The sequence below is a fragment of the Urocampus carinirostris genome, chromosome 9, assembly GCF_059441175.1.
Source record: "Urocampus carinirostris isolate Australia breed hairy pipefish chromosome 9, RoL_Ucar_1.0, whole genome shotgun sequence".
In the NCBI taxonomy this organism is placed as follows: Eukaryota; Metazoa; Chordata; class Actinopteri; order Syngnathiformes; family Syngnathidae; genus Urocampus; species Urocampus carinirostris.
Genome location: NC_142357.1, coordinates 10,546,474 through 10,563,982, shown reverse-complemented (window position 1 = coordinate 10,563,982; position 17,509 = coordinate 10,546,474). Strand labels below are relative to the sequence as shown.

At 36.8% G+C, this 17,509-nt stretch overlaps 1 protein-coding gene across 3 annotated transcripts; it reads left to right on the top strand.

Moving 5' to 3' along the window:
* The first annotated feature begins 13 nt into the window (after positions 1-13).
* On the top strand, positions 14-15,697 carry ids (iduronate 2-sulfatase). 3 transcript variants are annotated; one of them, XM_088344504.1, is made up of 13 exons: positions 14-144; positions 875-1,011; positions 1,750-1,927; positions 2,023-2,111; positions 3,549-3,749; positions 5,631-5,801; positions 5,868-5,994; positions 6,637-6,807; positions 7,438-7,544; positions 11,061-11,177; positions 13,133-13,243; positions 13,356-13,478; positions 15,013-15,697. In XM_088344504.1, exons 1-13 carry the CDS (start codon positions 87-89, stop codon positions 15,094-15,096), a joined length of 1,674 nt encoding a protein of 557 aa, XP_088200630.1. In that variant the 5' UTR covers positions 14-86; the 3' UTR covers positions 15,097-15,697. The 3 variants fall into 3 exon arrangements, with proteins under 3 accessions (XP_088200630.1, XP_088200629.1, XP_088200631.1); XM_088344503.1 differs by lacking the exon at positions 14-144 and adding an exon at positions 355-554; XM_088344505.1 differs by lacking the exon at positions 14-144 and adding an exon at positions 480-568.
* The last annotated feature ends 1,812 nt before the right edge of the window (positions 15,698-17,509 follow it).

Here is a 17,509-nt window from a genome sequence, read left to right as displayed (position 1 = left end):
ATATCAGCGCATGCGCGGTTTATACGAATTTTTATAGTTTCAATTTCGAGTGCATTGTGGAACTGTAATATTGTTCGGACATAATTATGCACACTTTGACTTTTTATCTGACAACTATACAGCTAAAACCCTATTACAGTGCAGGTAAATGTCCTTTTGTTATGTTTTTAATGTGTTGTTTAATACAATTCATTTATGAAGTAAAGTTATCCTGACATATTTTATTCAAAAAACTCACTGATTTTTACATTGTTTTAAACAAGATTCACATGTTTTCACTAACCCGACATAACCAAGGGGCGGGGTTACATAAGTGAAGACCAATGAGGAGACATAATTCAGAAGGGAATCGGAAGTTACTAGAGAGTTATGCATTTTTAATGTCTTTAACAAAGTGGGGTTTTAGGGCGACATCAATTGTAGAAACAGGATGTAAAATCAAGATAATTTTAGCTCCATGTAGGAGATAATGGACGTACTTTTGATCATGTATATTACGGTCCTGAAATTTCTAGCCGTCCTCCTTATTGCGATTGTCGTGATTGCAAGAGAAGGTAATCCATTAAAAGTGTGTAAAATTTCATTTTGTATTTAGTCCCAAGAACAATTTTGCACAGAAACGTGTTACATGTCATGTTTCAAACATAATTTCGAGTTGAGTGTTTAATCTAATTTAGCATAGATTTGTGATAATGAAATGCTTGTTATCTAATTTGTTGCTGGACCATCTAGAAAAAACACGCGTTTGTTTCAATTCCTGTTTGATCTCATATAATTTCAATTAGGTTATAACAGTTGGAAGATGGACGTTTGAAAACTGTCAGCTGATGATTGTTATACAATAAATAAACGTTTTTTTTTTCTCTTTGTCCAGACAGAAAAAATGTCCTTTTCATCGTTGCTGACGACCTGAGAACATCTCTGGGATGTTATGGGGACCCAACAGCAAAATCCCCTAACATTGACCAGCTGGCATCTAAAAGTCATGTGCTTCTAAATGCATTCGCACAGGTTAGCCAACTTTGGAATTTTTAATGTTTTAATTTAATTTCAAACAAAAATGTGTATTATTTAACACCTCCTGGTGGTAAAAAAATACGTAAATAGTAAAAAACTAACAATATTATAATACTATAATAATACGATAATCAAATATAAATAAACTATCATTAAACTTGCATTTTAAAATACCCGTAGGTCAGAAAAATAGCATGATGTTAACCTACCATTACCCATGACATAATTGTCCACCATCTTGCTGCTACTGGTACCCTAAAACCTCCAAAAAAGACAAATAAACATGGTGCATTTTGGTCACTTTGAGTCTTTTTCGTCTGTATTCTTCCTTGTGCTTTTTAGCATTTATTTTCAATTGCACTACACCACACAGTGACATAAAGTGGTCAAGTAATGCACACTGTCCCTCTAAGGACCACGAGGTTCTGCATCAGCTTTGTCCCCTTGACCATTAGACAGTTAAACAATCGATCCCATACATGGCAAGCCTACCCAGCTGCTAAATATGTACTTGTATTTTTCCTTGCACTACTGGCAGTTTCATAGTACCTAGCCTCTCATTGTACATTTGCATATAAGTTTTCTCTGCAGTACTGTACTATGTACTCTATCTTTTTGTAGTCTCAACATATGTTTACCTGGCTACCCATTTTGCACATCCAGAATGACATAAATTATACCTGAATGTGCAATCTTCCTTTGTACATTTAATCATTTTCCTGTTGTTTGCAGCAAGCTGTGTGTGCACCTAGTCGAACGTCAATGTTGACAAGTCGCACACCCGATACAACCAGGCTGTATGATTTTAAATCCTACTGGAGAGTGCATTCTGGAAACTACACCACTCTTCCACAGTTTTTTAAATCACAGGGATATTCTACTATGTCCGTGGGCAAAGTTTTTCACCCAGGTAAATTGAAAATAGGACCTACTAGATATTTGTTCGAATTTGGTGCATTTTTTATTGAATTTTGTAAACAACGGCTGTGCTGTTTTTGTCCGCAGGCATCGCCTCCAACCATACTGATGACTATCCTTACAGCTGGTCTATACCTGCTTACCACCCTGCTTCATTTATATTCGAGAAAGAAAAGGTACTTAAAAATGAGTTCCAGTATGGTACAAAAAGTTTAAGCAATCAAATTAATTGTACTATAACCAATGTATACAGTTACCATATTTCCCGCACTGGACTCACCAAAATAAGGCGCACCCCATAAAAGCATTTTGCTATGTATTTTTCATCTTATACACTTACAATATATTGTATATCTATATCTATATATATATATATATATATATATATATATATATATAGATATATATATATTTGTATATTGATGTAATAACTGATTTGTCAAAAAATGTCGCTGACCATAATCACAAAGCATCTTATATAATGGGACTTCACTCCTAATTGGGGTAGTGAGAATGCCAATACTTGACTAAGTAGAACACTAGTTATACAGATAAAGTGTGAAAAGTCATGACATTTTACCTCATTATCACACTACTTTTACTCACGATGCCAGAAACAAATGTTAGAGAATGGAGAAAACAGAAAAGCATCCCAAAAGATACAAACGCAAAAAAAAGCACAACAAGGGAATCAACTCTTTGGTGTATCTAATGATGTATTGGACTTAGCGATTATTTCTTTCTTTCAGGACAACGTTCTGTTTTCTCCATTTTCTAACATTCATCTTACACCATAAGTAAAACTTGTGGGATAATTGATAAAAGTGCATGCCTTTCTGCATGTTATTTGTATCACTGGTGCCTTTTACACGCTGGTTAACTACTGTTAAAAGAAAATAACTCTGAAATTGTTTAATTGATGTTGAAAATGTCAGGAAAAAATGTTAAAACGTCATATCGTCACGTCATATTGTCAAATATAAAAAAAAATGTGAATATGCTTGATGGCTGTGTTTTGCTGCTGTTGGTGTCAGTGGATTTGTTCAGACCGAGGACAATCGACTTTGGCCTGGACGGATCTATTGACACTAACAAAGATGTTATATAATGAAATTGTGAATATGTTTGATTTTCGAGAAGGTTTGTTCAAACCTCACTTTGTGTTTGCTGTTAAAAACGTAATATTGGAATATAATATTGTGAATGTGCTTAATTGCTGTTGAGATTGTCATGATTGTTTTCTGTTTTTAGTGTCAATAAATTTGTTCAAACCACCGCTATGACCCGGGTTAGATTTTCGTTGCAAACAATGATATGCGATTTTTGTCAATAATGTTTGATTGATCAATTATTGCACAAATACAATATACCATAAACCTTGTGTAGTAACACTAATGCATAAATACTATATGTATTTCCAATCTTATCCACCATATTTAGCGGTACATAAATCACAGTGGGTTTTATATCGGGTCGGGCCAATTCACAGTTTTAGGTGCTTATTGTCCAAAAACTACCATAGTATAAGTTGGATAAAAAAAGCTCAAATGGTAAATAAATCAGAGATAGACCATAGCTCTAGAAATCCTATCTGTACTACTCTTGGTTTTCAGATGTGTAAAGGAGAGGATGGCCACCTTCATGCCAACCTACTGTGTGCAGTGAATGTCACAGAGCAGCCAGGAGGAACTCTACCTGACTTGGAGAGTGTGGATGAGGCAGTGAGACTGCTGAAAAAGCAAGCTGTTGATGGAAGTCCTTTCTTCTTGGCTGTTGGTTTTCACAAACCCCACATTCCTTTCAGAATACCGCAGGTAAACTAAAAACATGTAGGGGTTTTTAACAAACATTTAACAAGCTAATCACAGTGGACTAGAGGTAAGATGCAGCCTAATAAATCCAGCCTTACCTGTCAGGGCCGACTAGTTTAAAAGAGCGAACTCGCCAAAGCCTTTTCAATTTACTTGATTTGGGGGACCAAACTCTTATGAATTCCGAATTATATTTTATTTGAGAGAAGGAAGAAAAGGTGATTTTGGGTAGGGCTTGGGCCTTAGATCGTAGCTCTACTGTGAACCAATCTCTGAAAATTGTACTAACCGGTTGAACTTAGGCCAGCCTTCAAGCACTACCTTGTAATTTTTTTGCCTATTTATCCTGACATTATTTGATGTATTTTATCTCTTTTCGGTCTTTATTACATGTTTATCATATTTATCTTGCAGTGCCATGCCTAATGTTGTTTGTTGCAAACAATGTTTACTACGTTGTTATCATTGACAATAAAGACGACTACTCCAAAAGTATTGTAAAACTGAGACAATAGATACTTCTGGTAGACTAAAAATTCTCATGTTAAATATTTTTATGTTATTAATAGGACTGTAACGATTCGTGTTAGAAACTGTAGTAAAATAAGTTAAAAAATTATCTTTTCATTGGAATGTAATTTTGCTAATTTATATAGATTTTTTTAACCCGACAGAATATTTTCAATAATTTATCAAATTGAAAATAAAAGTCATACACTGGCTGGTTTAAGTGTTAAATTTCTCAATGGACTGAAATAAAACTTCAAATAAATGAATTTATAAGAAAATAATAATTATAATTTGTATCATTGTTTTCTTGTACAAAAATCTCTAAATAAATGGTAAAACAACTAAAATTAGAATATTAATTTTTTTTTCGATCTTAACCTTTTACATTTTCACTTTGAGTAAAAAAAATCTACCATACTTCCCAATAAAATAAAAAATATATTTAAATGAGCCATGTCAGACAGCACGGCGGCGCAGTGGTTAGCGCTTGTTCATGTCATGGGAACCTGTCATGGGTTCAAATCCAGCTCCAGACTTCCTGTGCGGAGTTTGTATGTTCTCCCCGTGCTTGCGTGGGTTTTCTCCGGGCACTCCGGTTTCCTCCCACATTCCAAAAAAAAAACATGCATTTCAGGTGAATTGGCCGGTCCAAATTGTCCCTAGGTGTGAATGAGCGAATGAGTTGTCTGTCCCTGTGTGCCCTGCGATTGGCTGGCAACCAGTTCAGGGTGTCCCCTGCCCACTGCCCGGAGATGGCTGGGATGGGCTCCAGCCCCCCCGCGACCCTAATGAGGATAAGCGGTACGGCTGATGAGATGAGCCATGTCAGATAATGTGGCTCACTTTAAATACTACTTTTATCATTTTACTGGATTTTTCAAAAAATATACTAAAACAAGAAAACTAATTCCTAAAATGAGCAAAGTTATCCGTTTAAATTCACTGCAAAAAAATATGTTTGTTACTTCTAGTAAATTAGTAATCTCATCTCATTAGCCGTACCGCTTATCCTCATTAGGGTCACGGGGAAATTAGTAATGAATCATGTTAAAAATGTCTGCCAATCGTACAATATATTATTAGCTATTAGAATATTGTTAATGGAATATATCAAATTCACTGTAATATAAATTAAAGGCAATGTTAAAGTCATGGTCATTGGTGGTTAAAGGCAGAATTCGTATTATTTAATGCCTCCTTTTTTAATGAAATAAAACTTTATTAAAAAATGAGGCATTCATGAAAAAAACTGCATTGAAAAAAAGTGCATTAGCAAACAAAAACACAAATATGTTAAAACATGGACTTTATGAGCCTCAAAAGTGTTTTGGTAGTTCTTTATTTGCCAAACTGACCATATTTTTTTTATTCCAGGAGTATCTTCAGCTTTATCCCTTAGAACAAATGACTATCGCTCCGGATCCAGATGTTCCACAACGCCTTCCAGCTGTGGCTTACAATCCTTGGATGGACATAAGGAAGCGGGATGATGTCCAAAAGCTAAATATCAGCTTCCCTTATGGGCCGATTCCCAAAGATTTTCAAGTATGTATTAAACCCGATATATTACCTTGTGTCTCTCTTTTTAAAAATGATTTAAATGTGTTCTAGCTGCGTATCCGCCAGCACTACTATGCTGCTGTATCCTACATGGATGCTCAAGTTGGACGGCTGATCAGTGCCCTCGATGCCTTGGGGCTTGCTCAAAACACAATAATTGTTTTCACCTCGGATCATGGTTAGTCATGATGAGGGTTTTGGGAAGTACAGTACTTTGTCTGGAAACTGTTAGCCACCACACCAATTGGTTTTTATGAGAAGCCATTTCAGAAGCCATTTTCAGAAGTAAATCATACTTGCTTCGACATATAACATCATACTAGAACACATGCAAAACTGTACTCTCATACAGACACAGTCGTATATATATCTGAGTATAGTAGTGTGTTTATATGAGTATAGTATGTGTGGGAACGTGTATATGTATGTATATATATATATATATGTATATATATATATATGAGTATAGTAATATATATGTGAGAGGGTAATTTAGTCTCTGGGTATGGGTGCTTCGGCTTGAGTGCATAGTTGTGCATGCGTTAGAGTGATGTTTGTTATACATGAGATCAAACATCCTCTGTTTTTTTTTGAACGTTGGACATTATGTAGATGCTGTTACGCTATATTTGCCACTAGAGAGCAGTGTTGTCACACTAAGGATGCTATTTATTTAAGGTAAGGGATGTTTAATACATAAAATAAAGCCCACCTAAAACAACGTATGTAATCGTAAATAGTAAGCAGAAGTAAATGTAACCTGATTTTTTTGGGAGGACATTTTATGATCTAATACACATTGTGTTTATTTTTTTTACAGGCTGGTCGCTGGGTGAGCACGGTGAATGGGCAAAATATTCCAACTTTGACGTGGCAACACATGTTCCGCTTATGTTTTATGTCCCTGACCCTCTTGCGTCGCTCAATGGGCCGAGAGAATCAACCTTTCCCTTTGTGAATGTCTTCAGTCAGCAAAAGTTCAACATTACGAGTAAGAATCCATATATATAGATGTAACTAGAAAAACATATTTTGATGCATTTGGGAGCCTCTGGCAGTAGGGTCCTGCGGTGCTTTAAGTATAATGTGACATTTTCTTCTATTCCTTTTCCCCCTCATTTAATTACCTTAAAAAAATCAATAAATTCAAGTAAGTAATAGATGGAAGTGTTTGAGCAGTTTGAATGTCATCATGTTGGACTTTTGAGAAAAATGTGTTGGCCATAAGCATTGACGTTGATGTATTATTAATTAAAAACTAATTACACTTATACTTCATGTTAATTTTTGTGCTTTAGGGTAAATAAAATAGAGGTTTGAAGTAGTTTATCTTTGAAAACCGACATTTTTGACCTACAGCTTTTTGTTTCTTATTCAAACAATATTTTTGAGAGAGCTGCTCAAATATGAATTCTTGGATGGTAAACATATAATAAAAACATATTCAAATAAATAATTAAACAAACATACCAACATGGGGTTAATAAGCAAGAGACCTTAAAATTTTATCATCATAGAACTAGCTTCCAGGTTCACAACATGTCACTGCTAAATTTGTGTTTACTTAATTTGTATTCATCCATCATTTCGTTTGAAACAAACTTATTTTTATCTTTTCCAGCTAAAGAAGTTGTGAAAAATGTAGTGGACTTGGTGTCCGTTTTTCCAACCACCTCTTTTTTGGCTGGTCTGAAAACACCACCCCCTTGTCCAGAAGTTTCATTCCAGGTATTTTCAATGATGACTTAAACAATTTCTCTACATAAACTAAAATATACATATACAAATCATTTACATTTACTGTAATGTTACCAGACTATGTTTGATTGAGCTGAAGCAGGAAAGTTAACTATCTCTCTATCTACCCTGGTCATATCCCTCGAGAGGGGTAACCGACAGTAAGACAAACACATACACAAAAACAAAGAGATGAAAAAAGTAAAAAAGTAGCAAAACAAAACAATTTACCATGGCCAGCCCAAATGCCCAAACACCCAACAAGTTAAGACAAGTTAAGCACCTCGGCCCCCAAGTTGGTCATGCATTAGCTGATGATACATTTCCCAAGTACTCCTACTCCTAAATCAACAGTTTTTTTAAAGATCCGTACTTAACTGTGATAAAAAATAATGGCCAATGTGTCAGTCAATGGGCAATTAAAGAGGTGACTAATGCACAGTTTTTATCTTTGTGTTAATAAGATCATTAGGATAAAACTTTATCTAAAACCACACCTATTTTAAATACATGAGATTTAAAGTCCTATGAAGCTGTTTTAATTGTCTGTAAAAAGTCGAGGGGGAAGAAATTATATCAGCAAGGTTATGTTTACAATGGATGTTACATAAAATGTTATTTCTGTTTGATACAATACCCAAATCTTGAGTAGGCTTTAATAATGATAATACTCTCTCCTCCCTGAAATGTATTTTAAATAGGGAAGAACTGAAATTAATTATTTAGTCAGAAACTGAAAATGTGAAACATTACCCCGTAACACTGCAACTGAAACACTGAAATTTTTTTTAAAAAATGCCCTGACTCGCTAAAAATGGTACACTATAAAATCATAAACAGCTATCGAGATGCTGATTTGAAGCACTTTTAATAAATACATTTTTTTTGTTTTGGGAGAATTAGAGCTCAAATGTGTGATATTTAACTAGTAGATGGCACTGTGTTAGCTGGTGCAAGCGAGGGCAAGTTTCTCAGAGGATGCAGGACAAAAATGGCGGCGGCCTAAGTGTAAAAGAAATCTATATGTTCTTGACCTATGACATTTTTTGCAAATATTAAAATTGCTTTGATAGTTGATGTAATTTTGTATAGTATTTAAATCCATGTTGTTTTTTACTGACTGGAAGTTGTTTATCCCACTAAATATTACACACTGTCTCTACTTAAATTAAAATCTTTTTGACCAAGGAGTAATGCAGAGCAGCAAAAACTGCAAAAAATGAATACAAATAACCCAGACAAGTTTATTCTACTTTGAGTTAAGTGGCTGGTTATGATGAAAAATGTAATATCTTGCCACTGCTACACTGCTGCACACTAAACAGCATCTTGCTGTCTTTTCCTAATTAAGCACATATTTTTGTGGAATTTAAGAATTTTATGAACAGGACAGTGTACAGCAACAACAGGAAATAGAGATAACTGATGATTATAATAATTTAACATACCAGTAAGAACACTCGCATATTCACCCAAAGTAAAAATTATAATACGAGTTAATAAAACTCTCTCCAGCCAAACGACATTGGGGATGAGCGGACTTAATGTCAAAGGCAAAGTTCGTGTTTACAAAATAAAACTGCTCAACTGCGGTAAATTAGCTCTGTAGTGTTAGCATGTAAACATTTGCCCAAGTCTGGCCCAAAAACTTGGACTCACAAACTTTGGAGAAAATATTTTGTAAGTAAAAGCTTGGCAAAACTCCCATTCTGACAGCGCTCTATTTCTTCTACCTTCTCATGTGCAAAATGAGAAATAAACAGTAGCGTCATGCACTAATTTCCTCCTGGTAAAAGCCAGCTTTGCAAGGTTCGCCTCATATTTGATGAGAGGTGATGCATTTTGGGCGAAAATTTTTTTGATGCTAAAAATTCTGTGCATCTCTATAACAACACCTTTGTTTTTTTTTTTTATTGCATTCATTAAATGTCAGTTTCTGTTAGTTTTAGGTTCCTGGTTTTTAAAGGGACAGTGTACAGTATTTGTTTCTTCTAGTGGTTCAAAACATTATTCTTTTAAAAAGATAAAAAATAAATAAAAGCAAAAATACATAGACTATCATATAATCATTTATTTTTTTAACTACTCCCAGGTTTTACATTACATGAGCCTCACCTAAATAAACCTGATTTAATTGCCGCCATCTTGATGCTACGGGTACCCCAAAAAAACTAAAAGCTTGCAAAAGGGTGGGTGAAAAAAAATGAATCTTTTTGTTCACTTAAGATTGTGTTCTTCTTTATTTTCTATTGCACGACACAACGCAGCGATATTTAGTCGTCAAAAAATACACACCGTGCCTTTAAATGGCTAAAACTGGAAATGTATATCAGCACAATACCTTAATTCATTCTTCTTCATTCATTCTTCTTCTTAATAAAAGACTGGTATTGGCACCGATATTGATACATCATTTTGGTACTCGTCTGTTCCATGCTGAACCAGGGAAGTACAAAGCCCGGCCCGGGGGCCAATTACGGCCCGTGATTAAATTTCTACTGGCCCACACACAGCCTCTGTCATAAAATCAATAATATGTTGCCTGCCAGTAATAAAATACATTTGTTCCCTCACAAGATTCACTATTTCACCAGATAATGGCAGGACGCCTTTTGGCACCTTGCCCACCTTGCTATTGGGGCTCTGTGAAAAGTTTAGCCCACTCCATTCCGAAGTTGCCGCTGTGAATAAAAAAAGGAAAGTTAACTGTGAAGGCTGCTGCTTTGAAGACAAGTGGAAGTTTTTTTTCACCGAAACCAATCAACTACATCCGTTTAATTTGAACAAAACACTGTGCTTTTTTCAAGGAATATAATATCAACAGGGGCACTGCCAAACGAAACATGCTGACTACAAAAAGCTAATTGGAAACGAATGCTGTGAAAAGGTGAAGCAACTGGAAGCTGTTTTAATGGCACAACAGCGCTTTTTCACGAGACCCTTTAAGTCAAATGAAAATGCTACAAATGCGAGCTAAGAGGTCGCGACGCTGAACGCCAAGCACTTTTAAAGACTATTCAAAGAATGCCAGGCTGAATAGTCAGCCCTCACACATTTTCAGCTAACCAAATCTGGTCCGCTTTTTGAAAAGTCTGGACACCCTTGCTATAAACAAGTGACGATTTAAGTAAACCATATGATTTTTCACTTTGATTGAGTAATTGTTCGAATAAAAGTGTAAGCCTAATAGCCGTTTTGAAGGCTTCTTGTTTGAGTAAAAAAAGAGAGAACAAAAGTAAACCTATCCGATTGTGTGGTAGAAATGACCAACACACACACACACAGAAGTGTATAGTCTAAAATATATTACAGATTTAAACTGCTGGGTGTGCATCAAACTGCTCCGTTTCTGACTTGCCATGTAAACCCTAACCCATCTTCCTCACCACGTTTGGTGCTGGGAATATTTAAACATGAAATTTTACAGGTCAAATATGGTTTTATCTACAGTAGAGTTAGGGAAACTACAAAATGTCAAGTAATTAAAAATACTTCCTCTTTCTTCAGGTGGAGCTGTGCACTGACGGAAGGAACTTGGCACATGAGTTTAAACCCAAAATTATAAAAAATCCTGTCGATTCTGTTTCTTTCAGCCAGTATCCACGCCCTGCTGATAAACCACAGGTGATACTATTACCATCATCCATCCATCCATTATCTGCACCGCTTATCCTCAGTAGGGTCGCGGGGGTGCTGGAGCCCATCCCAGCTATCTTCGGTCAGTGGGCAGGGGACACCCTGTAACTTGTTGCCAGCCAGTCGCAGGGTACACAGGGATAGACAATTTGCTTATCACACCTAGGGACAATTTAGACCGGCCAATTAACCTAACATGCATGTTTTTGGAATGTGGAAGGAAATCTGAGTGCCTGGAGGAAACTCACGCAAGCACGGGGAGAACACGCAAAATCCACACAGGAGGTTCGATTTTATGACCTCAACTGTGCCGCACACCCGCTAACCACTGTGCCGCCGTGCTGCCCCTATTACTATCATTTCAAAAATATTTTAAATACTGAAAGATAACTTTGCACTGGTGGATTCAACTGCTCACACGAAATTAGCTTTTACAATAGTAACGTTATTTTTTTGAATAATGAATAAAGTAAATTAACTGGAAAGACGGTTAAATGTAAGATGAAACAAAACTGTCCAAGCCAACTTTAATAAAATTAAAATGAAACTTTCTTCTGTAGTGATTGTGTATACGGTCTATGGTACTACACTGCCCTCAACCCTCTATGGTGGATCTGCTTTTTGTAACCTAGGATATTTAATGAAAAGGGCTCAGGGGAGGGCTTTTAGAACTGGCTGGAACTTCTTAGATTATATTTTTGGGCTTGCTCCTCTGTTTTTGCCAATTAAAAATCCAATGATGTTTTCTCCCCCTTTTTTGTCTACTAAACTATTTATTTTTTCGTCATTTGCTTGGGGTTGTCAGTGTTTTCTTTTTGCAGCTTGGTCTTTGACATTATGTTTTAACCAGTAGTACTAATAAGCTTGGAGGCAGGAATTGGCGCCCTACCAGCTCGGTAGCCTAGATGGTAGGTCGCTGGTTCAAGCCTCGGCCGAGTCATACTTACAACATTGGTACTCATTGCCATTGCCTCCCTGCTTGGCGCTCGGCATTAAGGGTTGGAGTTGGGGGGTTTGGTCACCTAATGACTCCCAACGCAGCATTTGGGTCTAAAATGGCTGCGCCCTGTGTGGTTGTGGCTGCAACGGCTCGTTACAGTTTAACTGTGCGGGTCAGGTGTATCGACATTTCGTTCTGTGTGCATGGTTACAAAGAATGACAATAAAAGTAAATTCTATTCTATTCCATAATTAGGGCTGTACGATGAACTGAGATCTAAGCGGGATTGCGATGTGCATATTGCGATTGTGTAATTGTATGACACCTCGCGTTTTTTCAAGGATTTATGGAAAGCAACCCTTACAAAGCTCCTCAGAAGAGGGCTCTGTTAACTTAAAATTAAGCTCTTAACGTTCCTGTAAAATTCACACAAAATCTCCATCCAAGACGTACCCAAAGTAAATTGAATGTTGTTGTTGAACCCTTTGGAGAATCTGGACAGTTTTTGTCTCTGTTGAAAGGAAACACTCTTAGGTTTTGTCCCCAACTGAAATAATCATTGCACGGCTACTAACATTTAGTGAAGTTAGAACACACAGAAATAGTCGTTTTTTAGTCTCGGCTGAGGTTTTTTTTTTTTTTTTTTTTTTTTTTTTTTTTTTTTTTTTTTTTTCTTTTGCAATCACGTGGAAGATGAGTATAGCATGGAGCAATAGCATGAAGCCTTATCTGGTCCCAAGTCGAAGTTAAGGTAAGTAGTTACAAAAATAACGAAATTAGCACAGAAAATGCACCTCTTTTTAAAATGGAAAATCTTATCGAAATTCCAAAGCTGGTCCGAAAAATCGCTATTAGGTTTTTTTTCTCAATATCATGCAGCCATGGCAGGAACCCATTAAATCCTAGTTGTACTTACTGCGTTATCGAATGATGCAACAACATTAACTAGCCAGACGTGGCTCTTAGACATATGAATTTATTCATTTATTTATTTTTTCTTTAGGAAGACTCTGACCTCCCTGACCTCAAAGACATAAAGGTGATGGGCTACTCCCTGCGCACCCACGACTACAGATTCACTCTGTGGCTTGGTTTTGACCCCAAAACATATCAAGTAGGAATTCACTCATGCAGTATAATCACACGACATTATCTCCATCTGTCTATGGAATGACTGGTCATCCATCTAACTTGTCAACATTTGCCTCCATCATCATTTTCTAAAGGTCAACATGTCTGACGTCCATGCCGGGGAATTGTACATGCTCGCAGACGACCCCGGCGAGGACAACAATGTCTATCAAGACCACGAGCATTACAGAAGGACGATGATGAAGAACATGACTCTCGTACGTTTGCTAAGATGTTGAAAATAATTGAGATAATTTCATTTGATCTATTACTGTGGTTGTCAAAAGAGGCACTTGTATTCATGGGAATACTTAAAGGCACGTTTAAAGGTTAGGCTGAAATTGATAAAGACATGTTTATCTTAAAGGGACTTGGTGTATTATTTGACCAAAAGAAGTCGTTAGTTTGTATGGTTCAACCGAAAAGGAGTGTGAAAAAGCACAAGGAATAACACAAACTACGGAGACACCATTTAAACAAAATGCACTATATTAGTTTTTCCTCTTTCCCCCTGCCTTTTTGAGTTTTTTGTCTACCCGTAGCAGTAAGATGGCGGACAATTACGTCAACTCCCTCTAGGTGAGTGTAAAATAAATGCTAATACCTCAACCTACAAGTGTTTGAAAAAATATTTATATGATAGTTCACGGCGGAGCAGTGGTTAGCGCGTGTGCGGCACAGTTCTGAGGTCATGAAATCGTACCTTCCTGTGTGGAGTATTATTGATATTAATAATAATAATAGGTGGCACGGTGACTAAGTGGTGAGAGTGCAGTCCCACGATGCAGAGGTTCAGGCTTCAAGTCCAGCTACTGCAACCTCCCCGTGTGGAGTTTGCATGTTTTCCCCGTGCTTGCGTGGGTTTTCTCCAGGCTCTCTGGTTTCCTCCCACATTCCAAAAACATGCATGTCAGGTTAATTGGCTGGTTCAAATTGTCCCTAGGTGTGAATGAGCGAACAAATTGTCTGTCCCTGTTTACCCTGCGACTGGCTGGCAACAAGTTCAGGGTGTCCCCTGCCCACTGCCCGAAGATAGCTGGGATGGGCTGAATGGATGGATGGATGGATGGATGATATTTCATTTATTTGTTCTTATTATCTAAATCAATATTGTTTGATGATATTTTTCCACCAGGAGGTGTTAATTATAAAAAATCAAAATAGTAGCAGAACAGTTAGATACGTTTTCAAAATGTTAAGCTTTACATTTTCTTTTTTCAAAGTATATTTTTATCTCTCTCTTCGTAAAGCCAACCTTCCACTTTAAATTTGTTTTCAATTTTACTATCATTTTGATTTTTCAAAACATGAGAAAAAATCCTTAAATTGAAACCAATTACCAGCAATTACATTTGCATTTTAGGTTTCATTTGGATTTACGTATCTATACTTTTGACTCATTTAAGTCAAATAAACAACTATTACTGTTGTTGTTTACTGCGGCTTAACCTTAAAGGTGGCGTCCTTGCAAGTACGTGACTATCTTAGACACACTTGAAAAAACTCTTCTATTTTTTCATCTCTTTTGGGGTTTGGGTTGGCATTTAGATTGTATTTGCAACAACCCTTTTTTTAATCGACCATTTTTATCCTAAAATAAAGGAAAACAACACACATGAGCCTGAAATCACCCTCCAAAGCTCTCCTTTGGTTTATCTATCTATATAAAATTAATTACATTTTTATATTTAACATTTTGTATATCAGTAAAAACAGTTGAAAAACTCTCTAATCCTTTTGTTTCTTGACTAGTCTGCAAGTGTACTGATGAGGATGAAGCTGGAGCTCTACTACCTTACTGAGGGAATGAAGACCAGTGGAAGTAAACATCTATGAAAGGTTCTACAGTGGACTCAGACTATAAAACACATAAATGGGAAAAATGAATGTGAATGTTTTTTTTTTTTTTTTTAAAAACAACACGCTACATGAAATATTTAAGCTTAAAAGACTCAGAAAGTGTTTTTGAATCCAGCACTTTTAAGGCGAGGCAACCGCAGATGCACACAAGGTCAAATTTCAAGATTACATGCTTTTGATGAACCACTTTGATTAGTTGAAAATTATTCACAGAATTGTACACGCCGCATTCTCGAGGAATATTGATGATGAGAGTGTGGAGCTTGTGAAAGATTTTTGTTGGAGTCGCCTCCACAGGTGGTGGCGGTGACATTTTTAATGCACTTTTGTCACCATGTCTATACGCAAACTCAATTTGTTCACGGCTGTAATAATTGGTGACAAAGTGTTTACACTCCATCTGATGTACCACAGGTTGTGCTTGTGCCCTGGAAAATATGTTTATCATAGCTGTCATGTGAAGAAATGTACAATGTTTTTGCTGTTTGTTAATTATTTAATTGTCTCTCAATTGTGTATTCAAAAGTTATTATCAAAGCAAAGCAAGGGTGAATGGTAAATGGTCTGCTTTTTTATAGCGGTTTGTTTGTTTCTTTGTCTGTTTGTTTTTGTGTCTGTCCCCCTAAGAAAATGAGGAACAAGTTTAGGTATGACCACAATCTTAGTGTCTGTCAGATAGGTTACCCTTGACCCAAAAATGCCCAAAAGGCTGACTCTGCACTTTTGGTTCTGTCGACCCAACCTTTTTTTCCCAGAAAACATTTCACTCCCCAAGACCAGAATGGCACTGAATATCAACAGAAACTTTTACAGGTAGGCAGGTAGGTTACCCTAGATGTAAAAATTGCCCAAAAAAGCTGACTCAGTATTTTAGGCATTGCACATTCAGTCAATTTCCTTTCCTTAATTGGGCACTAGACTTAGATTGTGTCTGCTCATTAGTCAGCATTTAAAAACAGTGTAGTTATGACACCTTGAAGGGCTCCTGGACTAAGTGGCTTGTCAAGAATCATGGCTGTAACAAGAGAGATGTCTCTTGAGACCAAAGACCGATCGTCAAACTTCTAGAAGAAGGTAACTTTCTTCGTATGGTTGCCAAAGTAGTGGGCTGTTCACAGTCGGCCGTATTGAAGATTCGGACCAAGTACAAACAGCATTCAATGAAATGATCTGCATTTATATAGCACTTTTCAAATCAAGACTTCCCAAAGCGCTTTACAATGTGCTCCACATTTCCCAATAGCGGCCTTGTATTGCAGCCATGTAAGACGCTAACCTGCTTATTGGGGGTATTAGGGGTTCAGTGTCTTACCCAAGGACACTTCGACATGTAACACGGACAAGCCGGGATCCGAACTGGGATCCCTTGATCCCAAGACGAGCGCTCTACCTCCTGAGCTACTGCCGCCCCCAAAGGTTGTTAAAGTTAAGTGTGCTGGTAGGCCAAGGAAGACATGTTGGCGCCAAGACAAACAATTAAAGGCCATATGTCTTGAAAACAAAATGCACAAGATGAATGAAGAGGAAATGGGCGAAAGTAGAAATCAATGTATGTGACAGAACTGTGCAAAATCGCCTAAAGGAGATGCTTTTCATATAAGAAAGCTAAAAGGAAACCATCAATGAGGCTTAAACACAAAAAATAAGACTGCAATCGTCTAAGGTGAGGCAATCATGGACTGTGGATGAATGTTATCTTCAGTGATGAGTCACATATCTAGATTGGATAAGGTGATGATGCTAGAACTCTTGTTTGGTGCTGTTCCAGTGACATTCACAAAGAGGACTGCCTAAAGAAAATGTCTAAATTCCCACATTCCTTAATGATATGGGTCTGCATGTCAGGCAAAGGCACTGGCGAAATAGCTGTGGTCAAATCTGCAATAAATGCACAAGTTTACAATGACATTTTGGACAGCTTTCTTAAAAATGTTTGGGGATGATGAACTCATTTTCCAAGATGATAATACATCATGCTACAGAGCAAAAACTGTGAAAGCATTCCTTGGGAAAAGACGCATCCAGTCAATGGCATGGCCTGCAAATATTCCAGATCTCAACCCAATTGAAAAGCTGTGGTGGAAATTGAGAAAACTTGTCCAAAGCAAGACTCCGACCTGCAAAGATGACCAGGCAACTGCAATCAAAGAGAGTTGACACCAAATTGATGAAAAATACTGTTAGTCACTCATCAAGTATATGCCTCAGATACTGCAGGCTGTCATAAAAGTCAAAGGTAGTGCAACTAAATACTAGTGATATGTTTTGATTGTTTTTCATGGTTCCATATTTTTTTCTCTGCACTTGCTCTATAAAAGTAATATTTACTGACCATTCCAATGTTTTTTCTTAATTTCATTCAGTGTTTGTGAATGCTGAGGAGTTATAT